Consider the following 19,370-nt stretch of genomic DNA (forward strand, 5'->3'; position numbering starts at 1 on the left):
ATAACGGTGGTGTCATCTGTATATGAGGTTTTTGACATTTCTCCTGGCATTCTTGATTCCAGCCTGTCCTTCTTCCAGCCCAGTGTTTCTCATGATGTATTTTCATATTACTTCAAAGCAAATCCCAGACATCATGTCATTTCCCCTGTAAATATTTCAGTTTGTATCTCTAAAAGATTAGGATTCATTTTAAGTATATAACCACAGTGCCATTATCACACTTTAAAATATCTCATCAGAATTCATATTTCCAATTGTTTATTAGGGTGTTTGTTTGTTTACAGTTTGTTAGAATCAGGGTCCACATGAGGTTCACATATTGCAGTTGATTGAGAAGCCATTTTGTCTCGTTCTATGAATTGTAAGTGGCCAGTGAAGGTCAGGGTGGCCAGATTTTATGTGCTTCTCTGGAGACAGTGAAGGTATTCCCAGGAACCCTGAGGGAGAATCTCTTCTGACCTGAACCTCTAAGGGAAAAGGCCAGACTGGGGCTCAGTTCTGTGGCTTCCCACCAAGAAGCTGTAACTGTCTGTTTGTGAGAGGAGGGAGAATGGTAAGATCAAACTCCAGAAGAGAGGGTGCCTCACTGGTGATGAGAAGGACCCAGAAGAGGATGGATGCTACAGAGGCCCTGGATGCAGGAGTCTGCGGTCTAATCCACTGGTAAAACTGACCATTAACTGAAAACACTTCCTTTGGTATCTGCTGGAACACAGGACTTTGCTGGAGGCTGAGACGGCTGAGATGAACGGGGAAGCTGTCTGCCCTCCAGGAGCTCAGAGCTCTTCAGAGGACAGATGGGCACATTGTATATTTAACCTCTAGACTTCAATTAGTGATCTGTAAAATGGAAATAATACCACCTTACTTATTAGACCAGCAGGTTTCTATGAGAACTCTCCTAGGTATAAATGGGATTTTATGAATAGGAAAAAAGGGACAAACTATACCTAACCCTAACCCCTAACCCCTAACCCTAACCCTGACCCTAACCCCTAATTAGGGGAGGCAGAGGAGAAGGAGGGCTGGCTGCCAACGTGGTGAAGGGATGAGGAATATTCACAAAGACCCCAGAGTCCTCAAATCCTGAGTTTACTAATTACCAGCCAGGTGGCCTTGAGCAGGATGTCTCCACCATTGGTTTCACCCCAGTGCCTTCCTTGGGGCCTCAGTGTTTTGGAAATGATGGAATTCAGGAAGTATAGAGTAGGAAACTTGTCCTCCGATGATTTTCAGACAGAGTCAAATGTCTGGATTTGGAGTGTAGCCCTGTGGAAAGCCTGGTTTCTGCTGTCCATGGTACCAAACTCTTGTCTAGGCTTCACTGCTTCGATCTTAGGACTGTGGGTGTGTAGAATGAGGCATTTCTGTGCTGTGGAGGCTGTCTTGAACTTTGCAGGATGTTTAGTGGTATATTTGGCCTCTATCCACCAAATGTCAGCAACATTCCCAGTTGTGACAACCAGAAATGTCTCCAGACTTTGCTAAATGTCCTCTGGGAGGCAGGAGCCCTCCTAGCTGAGAACCACTGGTCTAGGCTAGAGGGATGATATTCCTCTGTAAAGATATGCGAGTATGTGCCCTTCCTTTTGACTCTGCACTTATGACTGGCACCTCTGATCTGTTTCCACTTCCAGAATGTTCCCAGGGTGTCAACCCTTCTTACTGCAGTGCACCTTAAAAAAAAAAAAAAAAAAAAAAAACTTCTCTTAAAAATAAACAACTTCAATGGCCCTCTTGGCCACACTTAATACATGCAAAAATATGGTAATGGTGTCCAGGGTAAGCACATTTGCCCTTGATTGATATAAACTCAGTGTCAGGAGGAGGAGTAGGCAGGTCACCTGAGGAGCCTCTTTGACCCAGCGCCCCACCTGGCAGACAGTGTCTGCTGTCACCGTTAAGCTCTGTCATGTAGCTTGCCTCTGTTTTTCCATCCACTTGGAAAACAAAAAGGGAAAGACTTGTCTTAGAGCATTGTTTTCCTGGAGCCAGGGCCTCCTCTAGGTGATATCACAGCTCCCTGAAGGAATAGGCTCAAGTCAACTGCTCCGTGGAGTGGAAGCTGGGGACACGGGATGGAATCCTGTCATGTGACCCCAGCCAAGCTATCAACTTCTGAGCTCAGATAAGGATTAAATGAGAAAGGGTTTGTAAAAGAGCTACATGGCACAAACTGCCCCACAAATCTTCATTAGTATTGTTATTATCTGTTGTTCTAAATGAGAGAATGAATAATATCACCCAGTCATTGCACCCCCATCCCTTGAGTGCTGGCAAGCTACATGGAATTCAACACCTGCCTCTCCGTTTTCAGACCCCAGCACAATATCACTTACGTGATAGACCTTCCCCGTTGGCCCTGAGCAGAATTCATATTTCTCCCTCTATGCCCATGATGCCTGGTCTATTATTGACCTAAATTCACTAGGTTTTAATTATTCATCAAAGCAGCTTGTCTCCCCTTCCAGTCTGAACATCTTAAGGGCTATGGCCCTGTTATATTCATCTTTATTGGCTTTGGCATCTAATGGCAACTGGGATATAGTTGCTGCTCATTAAATGTTTGTTGAATGAATGCACAGATTGATTGAGTAATTAACACCATGTCCCCCGATGTTCATGCAATTTTATAAGCTGCTCCCTCCATGAGGCCACATTCCTGACCTCATACTTCAGAAGCATTCTAGCGCTATCCAAGCATGATCTGCCTGCAAACTATTTGTCGCCAGTCATGACAAGGTAGATGTAGAAATTGAGAGTAAGCATGTAAAAAATTTTAAGCAATTTGATAGAGTAGTTTTATGTCTATTGGATCTAATAATTTTTTAAATTGGGCTTTTCCTTTCTATTTATTTTTTTTCTTATTTTTGTAAGTCATGAGATCAGAAATTATAATAGATTACAGTTACTGAATTCTTATTATGTTCTGAATATTGGGTTTGTATGTCTTTCTCATTGCTTCCTTTTTCTAATAATTCAATTCCTACTATATTTTGCAATTGTATCATTCTGCAACAGATTAGAAATTTAAAATTCAAGAACTGGTTTTTCATCACAAGTGTTCTGAGACATACAGCTCCAGACCATGGACCACACTGGTTAAGCCAACGGCAGAGGAGGGCTTGCTCAGTCCCCTTTCACTGGGTCCCTCCCGTCGCTACCTGTTCTCATATCTGTCTCTCCTACTGTTTGGAAGGACATGGCATTGTCTTTTATTTCTGTTTGGATTCCTCATATTTCTCTTGTCTTCCAAAACTGGCTGGTTCAATGAATGAAAGCTGATTCCGGTCTGGGGTCAGACAGGAAGAACAGAGGACAAGGGAGGGGTCCAAAGAGAGTTTGGAAAAGGTCTGTCTGGGAAGGAGATGCTAGAATGGAGCAAAAAGCAGTCCTGAGGAGGATTGAAAAGGCTGCTAAGGAGACCAGCCTGAGCCATTAGGCTGATTGGCTGAAGCAGCTGGGATTGAGGAGGGGAAGGGCAGAAAGGGCCCTTGAAAGTGGGAGGAGGCAATCTCAGGACAAATAAAAAGGGATATAGAATCCTTTTACAGAAGGAGTATTAAACCTGAGGCTGTCATAACCCCCCTGAGGTGGTCAAAACTATAAATAAGTAGGTCGTGGAGAGATTCAGAAGGCCCCCTCTTCCCACTCAGGGGTGGGGTCAGTGTGGAGGTTAAGTCAGTGAAACCAACACAGTCAACTGGAGGGGAAGGGGCAGGGGGATGAACCGTGCTCTCTGTGGTTTCCCCTTTAGAGAGAGAAGGTCTGGATCCCAGGCCAAAAAAAAGGCCGGAAGAGCAAGACTTGATTACAGCCTGATCGATGGCATTAGCATATTTAAAGATCATGTCAAGGAGAGGACAGAAGGGGCTCGGAAAGGCGAAATGGTGTTTATTAAGCACAGAGAAACAGAATCTGGAAATCTGGAGCTGTCTGGTCCTTGGACAGTCAGCTCCAAGGTCAAGCAAGGCTGGGGAGCAAGGGCTCTGCAGGGCTGGGCACACCTCCCTTAGGACCTGCCAGCTTCCTCTCCTCTGATTCCACAGTCCATCGCTGCTGTGACCATCTCATCAAGAATTCGACTTTCCACAAAGAGCTGCCTAGGGGGAGGGACCTCGCTGGCCATGCATTTGAGCGTCTGGTCCACTCGATGATGATGATCATGGTGGTGGTGATGGTGGTGATGACAGCTAACCTTCACTAAGCCAGGCATCATTCCTCCTATGAGGGAGGTATTCCTAGCTCCATTATAGAGATGAGATACTTGAGGCAGTATTAGATAAGTTTCCAGGTTCATACAGCTTGTAAGCAGAAGAGCCAAGACTCAAACTCAGGCTGACTCCAGAATCTAGTGTGTGCATGCATCGAAGTCACTTCAGTCTTATCCCACTCTTTTTGACCCTATGGACTGTAGCCCACCAGGCTCCTCTGTCCATGGGATTCTCCAGGAAAGAATACTGGACTACCTTGCATTTCATTTTTGTTGAAAACAATAAATTGGCAACCTAGTTGGTACATCCATCTCTTTGGGATTGGTTGGGGTGAGTCTGTGTCAAGCTCAGCATGACCAGCTCCAATGGCTCAGATGGTAAAGAATCTGCCTGCCAGTGCAGGAGACCCTGGTTCAGTCCTTGGGTCAGGAAGATCCCCTGGAGAAGGAAACAACAACCCACTCCAGTATTCTTGCCTGGAGAATTCCATGGACAGAGGAACCTGGCAGGCTACAGTCCATGGGGTCACAAAGAGTCGGACACAATTGAGCAACTAAGCACACACACAACCAACTGGGTGTTTTCAAGACTCGGGACCACGAGCTTCATTTAGAAAGTGCCACCCAGTGTAGCTAAGCTAGTGTGACCAGTTGGTTTCCTGGGCACTGCCCCTCCCCACTTCAGAGCCCCAAGACCCATCAAGTCCCAGCCCTGGGGACACTTTGAACTGGAAATCAGGAGGCTAAGAACTAGGCTTACTAGCTATGTGAGTGTGGACAGGCCACTACCCGTCTATGCACCTCAGCTTCCTCACAAGGCATCTTACAATAACTCCCAGTCTAAATGAAGAAGCAGTTGGACCCATGAATGTGCTGAGAAGTGGGTGGAAGGAAGGAGGCGGGTGGGCGCGGCAGTGCACAGAATCTCCAGGGAGGTTAGATTCTGAGTTGGGTTGCAAAGTCAGCGGACCACCATTCTGGGAGTGTGGTCCACCCTGGGTGCTCAGGCTTCCTGGTGAGGGGTTGCTCCTGGTGCTGCAGGAGGATCTGCGGGGTAGTTACATTTTTTTACCCGCCTTTCGGCTCTAGTGGAAGGAAGGAAGACATCGAAGTCAAAAGTTCTGTCCATCTGGAAGAGCTGGAGGGGAAAGTCTTAAGGGGCTGGAGAAGTCGGGAGCTGCTTCCCAATGCTGGGGGCGGGATGGGGAGCTAGGGAGCCAAGGTGGATGGAGGCCAGGAGATCTGGCGGGGCGGCTGACCCTACCCTGAGCGCTCGGCCGAGAGGGGGCGCTGTGGCCTACTCCTCGCCCAGTCCATTGGATTCCCAGCCACTATCCCCTCTGTAGCGCAATGCGCGCTCGACACTCCCCCTCCTCCGCGGTCAGAGGGCAGCTAGTCCAGACCGGCACCGCCATCTCGCCTGCTCTTGGGGTTCCTAGGTTCACCTCCTTGGCGGGACCAAACTGGGGAGGCGCTTAGTTAGTAGAATGAATTTACGAACGAATGAATGAATGAGAAGGGTTCCTCCCTCAGAGCTGTCACACCTCAGCGCGCTCCTGGCGTGTCAGTGCCAAAGGCGCGGGGATCTGGCCCTCGCCCCGCTGAGGTGGGGGCGGCGGGGACTTTCTCCCCGCCCCGCGGCAGGGAGAGAACTGCCCGAACGCAGCGCCCAGCTTCACCCGGCTTCCGCGGCGGCACTGCTCAGTCCGGGCTGCCCTATTCCCCAGCCTCCAATAGCTTCTCTCTTATAGATTCACCTGAGCCCCCCAGGACCCCCTCGGACTCTCCTGGACTCCTCGGGCCCCAACCTGAAATCCGGCGGAAGGAGGGAAGCTGCCTCCTCTCCCACACCACCCCCCCACCCCCCGCCCCAGCTTCTCCCCAGGCTGCGGCGGCCGCCAGCGCTGCCAGTGCACCCCGCCGATTGCCGCAAACCCGGCTCGAGGAAAGGGGGTCAGCGCCGTTAGGGCGCGGGGAGCCGCCCCCGGAACGAGCCGGGGCAGAGGAGGCGGGGCGGGGGAGGGAGCGGAGGGGCGAGGCGCTGAGGAGGGAGCGGAGGGGAGGGCAGAGGAAAGGAGGGGAAGGGACGCCCAGGCGAGGGGGCGGGGAGCCGCGGCGAGTATCCGCGCAGACTGAGGGGGAGACGGCGGGGGCGAGGCGGGCTCGCGGCGGGCGAGAGGCGGCCGCGGGCCGGGCTGAGTCAGGAAGCGGCGGCTGGACTTGCCCGGGAAGGGGAGAGCGAGAGCCCTCCGGGCCGGGCTGCGGAGCCGGAGAGCGCGGAACCGGGCACCTCCGCCACCGGCGGCGACACAGAAGCTCGGCGCCCACCCCGCGCAGCCCGAGCCCGCCCCCGCCGGGATGTCCCGGGGACCCAGGCATCCAGCACGGTGACCGAGCGAGCCCGAGGATGGGACGGTGCCCGCAGCTCCGGCTTGTCAAGGTAAGAGCGAGCCAGTCAGCCCTCGAGCACCGGGGGCCCCCAGTTCCGGGCGCGCAGGGCTGGCTCCGTGGGCAGTGGGTGTGATGCGGAGGGTGTGATTGGGTGTCACTGAGCAGAACTGTGCCCAGGTCCGGGGGCGGCCAGGGTTTAAGGGGCAGGCCAACACCCTCTTCTTGGACCTCTGGAGCCGGCGTTGAGCGGTAAGGGGAGAACTCAGGTGGGAAAAAAAAAAAAAAAGAAAGAAATCATTGTGGCGAAGCTGCGGGGATGTTGGCTGGTGTTGGGGGGTGGGGGTCGGGGGGGGGTCCGCCCACCCGGGCAGCAAGCTCTGCGAGGGGAATCGCTCTAGGCTTTGGGAACCGACTCAGGGTTCCTCCTCCCACCCGTCCCGTGTAGACCCGGGTCCCGGGACAGAAAGCTCGGGAGGGGGCGGAAGATTCCCCATCTGCCCCAGCGCGCCCCCGCCCTGTTCCTGGGAGCTCCTTCCTGCCCCTTAAAGTCCGGGGAGATAAATGTCCCCCGCGCCTGAGAGCCCTGGATCAATATCGCAATCTCCGGAGAGCCGACCGAGCATCCGGCGGTAGTTACCGTTCCTCCGCCGCCGTCGCCGTCGCCACCGCTGCCGGCCAGCCCGCGGGATCGCAGCGCTCGGTCTCCGGTCCTTTGCACTCGCGGGTCCCTGTGCCTGCTTGCTCTTGTCCGGGCTCTGGCGACGCGATTCCTGCTCCCGGACTTTAGGAAAGTCGCCAGATCTCACGTCCGGACAGATCTCTCGCCCGGACAGATCTCATGTCTGTCCGCTGAAGTTCGGGGGTGACGAGGGCTCCCCCTGGGCCCCGAGGAAGGTCTGGGGGGTCGACACCCCGGCCCGCAGCTAGTGACGGCCGCCACTTGCAGGTCCCGGGCGATTCCCAAAGCGGTTCGCCTTGCGGGGTGTAGGCGCGCAGGCAGCAGCAGGAGAGAGGAGTGGGTGGGCCTCGGCGCCGCCGCCAGGAGCCGTGTGAGGCTGTCGTCTGACGATCCCGACTCCGCAGGGTCAGAGTGGACAGCCTGAGCACAGACAGCGGCTTGACGGGATTCAGCGCATTTAAAAAGCGATTACACGCAAAAGAATGGATTTGGGGGAGGGGTGCGGATTGATTGATTTCCATTTTTCCATCAGTTATTAAACCAGCTGTACGTATGTAGCACACAAAGTGACTTGAGTTAAACCACCAAGATTTAAAAATGCAACTGCTGCCTGGTCATCAATTGAGACGTTATTAGTTACCTAGGTTTCCTCTATTCTCTTTGTCCCTCTGCCGAATAGTTACGTTAGTTTTTAAAAAATGAGTAAAGGTTGGTCTGATTAAACCCATATCCCCTCCCCCACGCCTTAACTGGGACTAGGGGCGAACCCAGAATTTATTTTCTGGGTGATCAGGGAGACCCAGGGAGGGAAGTAGGAGGAAAAACATCCAGAATAGGTGGCACTGAACGGGAATATTTTCCCAAAGGCTGCTGCTGCTAAGTGGCTTCAGTCGTGTCCGACTCTGTGCGACCCCACAGACGGCAGCCCACCAGGCTCCCCCGTCCCTGGGATTCTCCAGGCAAGAACACTGGAGTGGGTTGCCATTTCCTTCTCCAATGTATGAAAGTGAAAAGTGAAAGAGAAGTCGCTCTTGGGTGTACCAATGGGTCTAAATTTACAAAACAGAAACAATTCAAGGTTTCAAACAGATTCAAAGGATTGAACCGTAGGTTTTTGTTTTTGAGTTTATATGGTAATAGGTAAATGATCTTTCTCTCGACTTTCTTTGAATCATGTGCAAATTTCTGCTTAGAATTATGATGCTTTTCTAAAAGAAAAAAAATTTTCTCCTATTGTTGTCATTGTGTGTGTGTATGTGTGTGTGTGCTTCTTGCTAGGTCGTGGGATGTGTGCCCTTTATGTCTGGCCTAATGAGCTCAGTAGGTGCTCAGTAAACTTGTACTGAATGAGTAAGATGCAGTGAATGAATGGTCAGCTAATGCAGTTTCATTTAAATAATTACTTTCTTCTTTTATTTATATGGCATGTACAACTTGTTGGGTAGTGTTCTACCTGCTTTGCAAATATTAAGTCATACTGTCCTCCTAACAGCTCTGGGAAGCCGAAATTATTCCTGAGCACAGAGAGGCTCTGTAACTTGCTCAAGGTCATGCTGCCAGTGAATGGTGGAGCCAGAATTCAAACTCAGGCACTTCAACTCTAAGACTTTCTCTTGTTAGCTTTTACCAGAAAATATTTGAAGCCACTAAAATCTCCTTGACTTCTGCCAGATGAGAGATAACTCAGGTAGTTTTGTCAGTATGAACATCTGAACTTAGGTGGGTGGTCGTGGTTGGTGGTTTAGTCACTACGTTGTCTGACTCTTGTAACCCCATGGACTGTAGCCCGCCAAGCTGCTCTGTCCATGGGATTTCCCAGGCAAAAAATATTGGAGTGGGTTGCCACTTCCTTCCCCAGGGGATCTTCCTGACTCAGGGATCGAACCCACGTCTCCTGCATTGGCAGGCAGATTCTTTACCGCTGAGCCACCAGGGAAACCCGAATCTAGGTGGGGTTCATCCAATATTCGGCTCTAACCCTCAACAAGTCAGCCAGTATCAGGAAAGGTGGAAAGGATCCGCTCTGGGGCCCCTGTTGTGAGCATCACACTGTACTGATTACAGAGAACTGGGGGAGAGTGTGTGCACATGTGCGTGAGTGAGAATGTGCGTGTGCATGGGAGGGGCCTTGTATATGTCAGTGAGGGAGAGAGGATGAGCATGAATCTGTGTGGATGCCAAGGGGACAGGTAAAATATGGTCTCTACCCCCAGGGGAGGGCCAGGGACCGAGCACCCTGAATCTCCAACCCAACAGCCACAGGTCCTCAAAGGGAGACTCGAGTGTGACTCAGAACAGCGGGTTTGGTTGAGTGTGAGAAGTGGAGAAAGCAAGGCCTGGTGGGCTATTTGGGAAAGTGAGTTCCACGGAGAGAGCTGGTTTCATGGCTGTTATCATAAAAGCAATCTAGCAGTATTACACAAAGTTTGAAAACCAGAGGGGAAAATTATTACAACCTCTCCCTCCTAACACAGCTATTGTTGCCATTTTGAAAATAATCCCTGCAAGCATTTTTTTTTTTTCAAGTGCACATTTGGTCACAGCTGTGGCCCTTGGGAAAGTCCTCTCACTGTCGCAGCCCAAGTCCGTCCCATGTTGTTCCAAGGCCTCGAGAGGGAGAACCTCAACATCTCTGTGTTCCCTGTGAGGGGAGGCTCTTTTGCCATGTCTGTATCCAGGCACTTCGGGGCCATTTCCCAATTGCTTCTTTGACAAATAATGTGGAGCCAGGTTTTGAGGGGAGCCTGGGCAGAAGGGAAATGAGGGCAAAAAAGTAAGCCGTGTCGGGGACTCCCCTGGTAGTCCAGTGGCTAAGATTCTCAATGCAGGGGCCCCAGGTTCAATCCCTGGTCATAGGACTAGATCCCACATGCTGCAACTAGGAGTTAGCATCCTGTGACTGAAGATCCTGCATGCTGCAACTAAAACCTAGCATAGCCAAATAAATATATATGTATATATTAAAGTGAGCCGTGGGGCATGGAGACAGCTGGCATGGCCACAGTCCAGGGACAGAGGAGGAAAGGGGAGCCGTCAGGATTTGATATGCCCAGCCCTGCGTAGGGGCATGTCTTGGGTCCATCCAGTTCTTAAGGAAGGCATAGATTTGTGGACTTAGCAGCAGCAGCAGCAGCAGCAGAACACCCACTAGGGGCTTCCCAGTGGTAAAGAATTCGCCTGTCAATGCAAGAGGCACAAGAACTAGGGTTTGATCCTTGGGTTGGGAAGATCCCCTGGAGAAGGGAATGGCAACCCACTCCAGTATTCTTGCCTGGAGAATCCCATGGATAGGAGCCTGGCGGGCTACAGTCCATGGGGTTGCAAAGAGTTGGACAGAACTGTGTGACTGAGCAGGAGCAGGACACTGACCAACGACCAGTGAGGATGAACTCAAGTGGAAAATCCATTTCTCACCCTCTCTAACATTTGGCTCCTTGGAAAGCATCAGCAGCCAGTGGGATTCAGCTGCAAAGGAGGAGTTTAGAGGGTGAAGGTGCCCCTTGGCAGCATCCCAAGTGCCCACAATGCTTATGAGCCCATGGGCCTGAGCCCCAGCTGTGATGTGACCTAGAAGGAAGGGGTTAGGCACAGGGTTGATCATTTTTAGCAGCTTTTGGGGTGGAAAAACCTTCAGCCTTGGAGTCAGCAAACCTGACATCATTCACAGCTATGCCTGTATGGCTTCAAGTAAGTCAGTTTTCCTCTCTGAGCCTCAGTTTCTCTGTGAACAGGAGTATTTGACTAGATTCCCTCTTACATTTCATGTCTTTGTGAAAGATGTGTCAAATGGAGGCAATACCAAACTCATACGGTTGAGATAAGGATGAAATGCATCAACACCTGCAAAGTGCTTGGACCAGCTCTTGGTGCAGAGTTTGCTTTCAGAAAAAGCTGCAAGTTGACTGCTCTTCGTAGAAAATGAGCTGATGCGGGAAAAAAACAACCAGGAAAACCTCTTGGACATTCAGCATCTAGCATTTTTGCACCTTCCACCCTTCACAGCACTGGGCCTAAGAATAAACCACACGTAGTAAGCGTTTCACGAATGTTTGTTGGCTGGCTGGATAGTATTGTTGCTGCTTCCTTCAGTGTAGTGTTGTGTGATCACAGAGGACCCGCTGCTGTTCCCACGAGATGCAGTTGTCATGTCCAGACAGACTGAGAGATGCCAAAACCACCCTAGCGGAAAAGCCATCTCTGATGCAGAAAAAATGGAAACTGCCCCCTAAGCCCACTATGGTTATTTTTAAAAGAAAAGGAAAAGGAAGCACCAAGCAGCCAATGTAGCACCTGGTGATTTGGAGAAGCCACCGCAATGAGAGCCCTCGTACTGCAACGAAGAGTGGTCCCCCCGCTCACTGCAACTGAAGAAAGTCCATGCAACAACAAAGACCCACTTCAGAGCTAAGGCCAAGTCTTAGCTACAGTTTTATCTTCAATGGGTGAATTTGTTAATTACAAATAACTCCTGTCTGCTTAGATCTTCCAGAACCGCTGTCAGCAGAGTCTGTTGGAAGTGGCATCATTGCATACTTTTTATTTTTTGGTATTTATTTGGCTGTGCTGGGTCTTTGTTGCAGCATGTGGGATCTTTACATTTCGTCCTGTGGGATCTAGTTTCCTGACCAAGAATTGAACTGGGGTCCCCTGCATTGGAAGCATGGAGTCTTAGCCACTGGACCACCAGGGAAGACCCAGCACAGTCAAAGATAAATAAATATAAAAAAATTTTTTTAAAGAGGAAAACTACTTTATGGGATCATCATAATGACTCATGAGATATCAAGTGTGAAATTAAGCCCAATTGCACATTGTCTGGCACACAGTAAGTCCTCAATAAATTTTAACTGTAATAGTCACTTAATAAATTTTTACTGAATTTTATCAATCCAAGGAATAACAGCGAAAGGAGGAGTGGTGAAGGAAAGGGAGGTAGAGGAAGGAATGCTTAGCAATGTACAATCTTCTCCAGCCCCACGTCTTCTTCACAGTCCCTGGGGAGAAGGGATGGGGCCCCTGCCCTCAGCCAAGCTAGAAGGGCAAAGGATGGAGGTGCCTGCTGTTGGCCCTCTGAGTATCTCTGACGTGAAAATATTTGACAATAAGGCTAGAGACATATAGGGAGGATAATACAAAATGATTAACTCACTGGTGCAAACAATTATTTTGAAAACAACTAGCTGGATTCTATTAAGCAACAGATTATTAAACATTTCTTTTGAGAATAGTTGGTGTCAGCTTCCACAACATTAAGAAACTGGAAGGTCGGAGAGGGATGGAGGAAGGGAAAGAGGACGACTTGGGGGAATATGGATGTGCCCTTCCTTTTCCTGTGAAGTGGGTGGGGGGAGATGCAGGTCTAGGCGATGGGTCCCCTCGACACAGACGGACCACCGACTCACAAGCTTTCACTGAATGTGTTTTTTGGCAGCTCCCCGCCCAGCAGCCATGAAGCCACTTTAGGGATAGATGAAGTGTTTTGTGGATGCTCCATCTTCCCTATAAACACAAGTAATATCCCAGTCCCACCTCTGGGTTTGCTGGCCCCAGGGAGCAGCCCCAGCCAGGTGCCTAGAGGTGGGGTTTGTGGGGGTACACACCTGTTCCCCTTCACCTGGCAGTCACTTCCCATCCTCCAGCCAGTGTGGCCAGGAGCCAGGATGCCTAGGTCAAAGCCCAGGACAGAAACTGACCAGACTGGTCCAGCTGCTTCCGTGCCTGAAGAACCAGGGAGGCCTCTTTTGTTCTAGGCTGTTATTTAGTCGCTAAGTCATGTGCAACTCTTTTTCGACCCCATGGACTGTAGCCTGCCAGGCTCCTCTGTCCATGGGATTCCCCAGGCAGGAATGCTGGAGTGGGTTGCCATTTCCTTCTCCAGGGGATCTTCCTGAGCAGACTACAATTTGGAGCCCATCCATAGTGAGTTTTAAGAGGTAGCAGGGCTACCTGGAGGCACTGTGGGAGACTTAGTTGAACCTCTAAGCACTGAGAGGTCAGGCCTTTGGGACAACGTATTGTTCAGTATCCCTGCCAGGTCCGTGGAGCTGAAGAGCTGGAGGGCAGGCTACCCAGGGTGACTGGCTGGGTCAAGAGATGGCTGTGACATTTCCATTGACAGAGAGGGTTTCCTCAGCTTTGATTTGTGTCTCCCCAGCCTCCTTGGCAGGTGTGTGAAGGGTTCAGTGGTTTCCAGAGGCCCCAGCTGTTCCTGCAGCAGCCCCCCACTGTGCAGACAGAGCTGGGGGGGAGGGGTACAGAGGAAGGACCAGGGATCAGAGGGCTGAACAGTGCAGGCTGGAGACAGAAACTAGGCCACGGAGGGCTTTGGCTACCCTGGGGAAGGGTCAAAGGAAAGTCCCAGGCTATCTAAGGAGCAGAATGTCCCCGTGCACTGAGGGCCTTGACCCCACAGGCAGAAACAAAGGCCCATCTGGGCACCCGTGGGCTGGCTCAGGATCGACAATTTTATTATGTAAGATTCGAACATGCAGACAGAGAGAAATCAAAGATGTTGTAGAGATGGAAACCGCTGGCTAAAGTTGGCATGAGAGGGAGAGATCAGGACAGAAAGGTTGGGAGAAAAGAGGAGAGAGAGGGAGGGAGAGAGGGAGAAAAGGAGAGAGAAAGAGGTGAAGCAAAGAAGTGCATGGTTTTTTTGGCCTTTCTAGCTTCGTGCTTACTCTTTAGCAGCCAGGAGAACTGAGGCCAGAGATGGCTTTTATTGGAAACCCCCTTCCTCATTTCTTACAAGAATTACCCTCACCCTCTCTAACCTGCTGCAGGGAACACCTTCCTCAGGCACCAGGGTCAGGATGCTCTGAGTCACGTTGTGTGGAGGCTGCAGCTACCTGCCCAAGGGAAGGAGCAACCCCATACCCTCCAGCACCCCCTGGGCTGGGCTTCCCAGCGCCCAGTTCAGAAGGAACAAAGCCTGTTGCCTTTGAGGTTCTAACTGGTCCCCAGTGTGCAGTCCGTCTCTTTCTTATACACACACACACACACAGACACACACACACACGCTGGGATTCTCCAGGAGTCCTTTGCAGCATTAGTAACAGCATCCCCCCAATTGCTACCCCCTCAGAGGCTATTGTACAGTCAAACCGGTGAGACAGGCATGCGGCACCCACCTACTCAGGGCCAGGGCTGGAGGGCTGGCACCCAAAAGAGCAGCTGGGCCTCCAGGGACCATGGGGTCAACAGTGGGAGTGGGCAGTAGGTTGGACCATTTCTGTGGCCATGCCTTAGGCCACTCATGCATGGCTGGGAGGCCCAGAGGTGGTCCATGGAGGGAGGCCTGTGTCCTGGACTTGGGCTGAGTTCCTGCCTGTCCCCTCCTTCCTTTTCCTTCCACTTTGTCCAACTTCTCAGGCCAGATGCACCGTTCACTGAGCTCCCTCTGTGCCAGTGTCCACACGCACGACCCCACGGAGTCCTCCTGTCCTACTCCAAGTGTGAAAGAACCAGATACCCCCGCACCTTCCCACCCGCTCTTCCGGGCCTCTGCCCCAGCCCTCCCTCCTTTCTACCCCCACAGAAGACTCATTTCTGCCACTCGCCTGCCTTTGGCCATAGTGTTCCTCCTTCTAGGGCTTCTGTTCCCCAGTCTTTTTTTTAATATAATTTTGAGATTCCCTGGAGGGGGGCACGGCAACTCACTCCAGTATTCTTGTGTGGAGAATCCCATGGATGGAGGAGCCTGGCGGGCTGCAGTCCATGGGTTGCACAGAGTCGGACATGACTGAACCATCTTGGCGCACGTGCACATTTATTTATTCTATTATTTACTAGTTTTACTTTTGGCCCTGCTGGGTCTTTGTTGCTTAGGGACCTTTCTCTGGTTGCGCCAAGCGGGAGCTGCTCTCTAGTTGTGATGCACGGGCTTCTCACTGCAGTGCTTTGTCCTGTTGCAGAGCACAGGCTCTAGGGCATGCAGGCTTCAGTAGTTGTGGCACATGGGCTTGATAATCGTGGCTCCTGGCCTGTAGAGCACAGGCTCAAAAATTGTGGCACGTGAGCTTAGCCATGGCATGTGGGGTCTTCCCAGAGCAGGAATCGAACCCTTGTCTCCCGCAGTGGCAGGCAGATTGTTTACCACTGAGCCACCAAGGAAGCCCTGTTCCCCAGTCTGTCTGCACCAGTCCTGTCTAACAGGACCACCAAATTCTTTCTGAACCATCACTACCCTCTCCTCCAGGAAGCCCTCCAGGCTAATCTCACTGGTCCTTTGCTTGCTCTCCCTGCCCCTCATGTGAGCCTCTAGCTCATGGCAGAGCCTGGGCTCCCCAACAACAGGGGACCTGCAACTCTTTGGTGTGTTCCCCAACAGGATGCTCAAAACATTTACCAACCAGACCCCACATGGACCCCTGGTCTCTCATCTAACTGGAGCCCTTGTCCCCCTGTAGATTCTGAGCTCTGCCTGGGCCAGGAAGACTCCCTTGAAAATCAAAAACAAAAAGGACTGCGTCCCCAGCACCTAGCCCAGTACTCCAAGCACTGCAGGCATACAATAGACACTGAATTTAGTGGAGGGCATCTTCCCCCTCCCACTCCCCAATGAACGTTTATCTGTGTGCGTGGAGGTGCTATGGCGACAGGAGGCAGAAATGGCAAGCTAGATGGATAAATCCCCCCGGCTCTGCATGTGCATTTATGACTCGGTGGCTTATCGAGTGCTACACTGTTGGCATCACTTAGTAACATTTAACGATTCTGGTCCTGCCCTGTGTTCCATCCCTGATCCCCATAGCACCAGAGGCTCTTGTCCACGTGTAAAAGCACAGACAGCATTTTGTTCCATGAGGGGTTCTGGGCAGGGCTGGTAGGAGACATTGCCAGAGGGAGGTTTGGAACTGAACTGAGGACAGAGAAGCAAGAACCTTCTCAGAACCTGGGGTCTTGAGAGAGCAAGTCAGGGTGCTTTAGTCCCCAAGGAGGGGGCTGGGAAGGAGGTTTGGGAGCAGCCTGGGGCTCCCTCCCTGCCGTTGTCCCAGTTCTGCTGGTTAAGAGGCAGGAATAGCCAGGCGAGGCAGAGGTGGCAGAGGACACAGGTGAAAGGGAGTGGGCCCATTCTTGGCTCCAATCATGGGATCCCATCTCTCAATCCACATCCCTCCCCTCCAGCTCCCTGTGGGTGGGGGTGGGGCAGCTTTGGTGTCTTTCTCTCTAGGTTGCTGGGCCTCAGTGGTCTTACCATGAATGCTGCTGCCAGGCTGTGAAACTCTGGGCCTAGGCAGTGGCACACATGCACCCCTGAGAAGCAGAGCACCCCTAAGGGAGTCTCCCTCAACTGTCCCTAAAGTTGAGGAGGCAGGAGGCCTGGCTGGCTGACCTTGGGCAAGTCCCACAGCCTCTCTGGGCTTGGCCCTCCTCTGGACCACGATGGAGAATTAAGGAGGAAATGCCTGTGTGGCAAGGGGCCTGACCCCACCAAAGCTCCTGAGTGGGACCTGCTGCTTTCCCGGTGAGATCCCTCCCCCGCCTCCACTGTCCCCCTCACCCCTACCCACTCCTCCCCTTAATGCTGAGCCCAACAGGTACTTAAGACTCTCCTCCTCCATGGAGCCTTCCCTGATGAGTTGGCCATTGCACTCTCTCCCCCAGCTAAAGCGGGGCTTCTCAAGCCAGCTATGGGGAAGAACCGTGTGGGTCTTTTCGATCCATGGCACTTGGGCTTGTTGTGCATGACGACCATGCAGCCTGTACCACACGACTCTCCTGCAGAGCTGGACAATGTCTGAACTGGGTCTAGACCCTGTTCAGTGAGATCACGGCAAAGACAACTTCACACCAACGTTTCCAGATGTCACTCTCTGTAGCAGTCTGCAGCCCCACACCAGTCCCCACCACTCTTTCAGCAGCGCTGATCTAAAGCCCTCTTTGGGGCCAGGATGCACAGCCCAGAATCCCTGGTTCACTTTTCAAGGGAGTCTGGCTGCCAACCAGCCCTGCCCCTGTGTTCCTCCTACTGGAAGACTCAGTGCTGTAGCCACTGGGCTGGGCTGCCAAGTAGGAAGAAGTAGGAAGAACCCCTGTCCGGGAGGGTGGAAACCTTCGTCATTCAGAGCCCTTACCACTCGGCAGGTTCTGGATGGGCCTCTCTCCTGCCTTGTTCTTACTCATCAACCTGCACCTTTATCACCCACCAAGGTTGGAGGGGAGCAGGGAGGGGGACGACACATGACACTCACAGAGCTTAGGTGAGACGAGGGAAGCCCTTCCTCTGTGGTGGGCTCACGCCACAGCTTGTAGGACTTAGCCCCATGCTGGTTCTAGCCCTTATGGCTGGGCTCACCCAAGATAAGGGAGCGCGATTTCTGCAGGGTCAGCTCTGTCTCCCGCTTCGAGGAACTGGACCGGGTGTTGGGGGACAGGCTGGCAGGTCCCTGCCCACTGGCTCTGGGAAATGCTGCATCCGTCCATGTCCTCCCTGTGCTGCTTGATCTCCAGCATTGATTGCACCCACAGGTGGCTGCCTGGCTGTGTCAGGACAGCAGTGAGCGGAAGGACCTCCCATCCGTTGGTCAAGAGGGGTCATTCTTGCCAGTCTCCTGCCTTCAGGCTGAGGCTAGGAGGTGGGGGAATGACCAGTCCAAGTCCACAGAGTGAGATCGCAGCCTCTTCTTGTCCCGCAGGATCCCCACTTTTGTCCTCCCGTTCTCCAGGGTTCTCCTCCCAGTAACCATCTTCCTTCCACATTCCCAACTTCCATGATGGGCCTGCAGGTGAGGACTTCCAGAACTGAGAGGGAGCTGCAAAACCCTCCAGCCCAGAGTTTCCCCTGCTCAGCACCACTGACATTAAGGACCACTCCTTGTTGGGCTTCCCAGATAGCTCAGTGTTTAAGAATCCACCTGCCAATGCAGGAGACATGGGTTCAATCCCTGGGTCAGGAAGATCCTCTGGAGAAGGAAATGGTAACCCACTCCTGTATTCTTGCCTGGAGAATTCCAGGAACAGAGCAGTCTGGCGGGCTACAGTCCATGGGGTCGCAAAAGAGTCAGATGTGACTCAGCGACTAAACAACAACAACAACAACAAATTCCTTGTTGTGGGGCTGCCCTGTGTATCTGAGGATGCTAAGCAGCGTTGCTGACCTCTCACCATGAAATGCTGGTAGCCTCTCCTAGTCGTGGCTGCTGCTGCTGCTGCTAAGTCGCTTCAGTCATGTCCGACTCTGTGCGACCCCATAGACGGCAGCCCACCAGGCTCCCCTGTCCCTGGGATTCTCCAGGCAAGAACACTGGAGTGGGTTGCCATTTCCTTCTCCAATGCATGAAAGTGAAAAGTGAAAGTGAAGTTGCTCAGTCGAGTCCGACTCTTTGCGACCCCATGGACTGCAGCCTTCCAGGCTCCTCCGTCCATGGGATTTTCCAGGCAAGAGTACTGGAGTGGGGTGCCATTGCCTTCTCCGCTAGTCGTGGCAACCCAGAATATCTCCAGATATTGCCTCCCGTCCCCCAGGGGACAGAACTGCCCCCCGTGAAGAGCCACTGGGCCGGCGCAGTTCTCTTTCAATCCTGGTGAAGTTTCAGAATCACTTGGAGAACAGAAAAAATTAGAGACACCCCCAGATTTCCCCGCAGGCCCAGATCTCTAAGGGGAAGCCCGAGAAACAGAATTTTCTCTCTCCTGGCTGCCAGGCACCGGTCTGAAACTTCCAATTTTGTCTAATTCACTTCTTTTACAGATAGAGAAACAGGCAGGGCCATTGGCCGTCTTATGGAGGATTATTTGATTATTCCTGATCTCTGCCCTGAATCTCCCTGCTGAGTGGGGTTGGGTGGTTCAGCAGCCCCCTTTAAACCACCCCTCATGGCCTTGGAAGGCAGTCACTTCTCCAGGAAAAAACAGCCTCGGACCCTTGAGCGGTTTTCTCACAGAAATTAATTGTCATCCGTCTGATGATTTCATGCTGCCTTCCCCTCCACACACACTGTTTCACGTCTTTTTTTTCCCCATTTTTAAATTGTATTAATTAATTTATCTTAATTGGAGGCTAATTACTTTACCATATTGGGGTGGTTTTTGCCATACATCGACATGAATCAGCCATGGGTGCACATGTGTCCCCCCACCCTGAAC

The 19,370-nt window shown here is 51.9% G+C and overlaps 1 protein-coding gene and 1 long non-coding RNA gene across 2 annotated transcripts in view; one reads left to right on the top strand and one right to left on the bottom strand.

The window, feature by feature from the left end:
- Positions 1-241: 241 nt before the first annotated feature.
- LOC113877782 lies at positions 242-8,217 on the bottom strand. Its single transcript, XR_003506808.1, has 2 exons — positions 7,242-8,217; positions 242-1,676 (listed from the first exon to the last, which is right to left on the bottom strand). It is a non-coding gene; the product is annotated as an uncharacterized LOC113877782 (long non-coding RNA).
- The window catches only part of CRHR1 (corticotropin releasing hormone receptor 1), a 53,396-nt gene continuing 40,356 nt past the window's right edge, over positions 6,331-19,370 (top strand). Inside the window, exon 1 of the mRNA XM_027518272.1 lies at positions 6,331-6,653. Coding sequence (XP_027374073.1) covers positions 6,621-6,653 — 33 coding nt within the window. The 5' untranslated portion in view covers positions 6,331-6,620. The remainder of the gene's footprint in view (positions 6,654-19,370) is intronic.

Source organism: Bos indicus x Bos taurus, chromosome 19 (assembly GCF_003369695.1).
Source record: "Bos indicus x Bos taurus breed Angus x Brahman F1 hybrid chromosome 19, Bos_hybrid_MaternalHap_v2.0, whole genome shotgun sequence".
Lineage (NCBI taxonomy): Eukaryota > Metazoa > Chordata > Mammalia > Artiodactyla > Bovidae > Bos > Bos indicus x Bos taurus.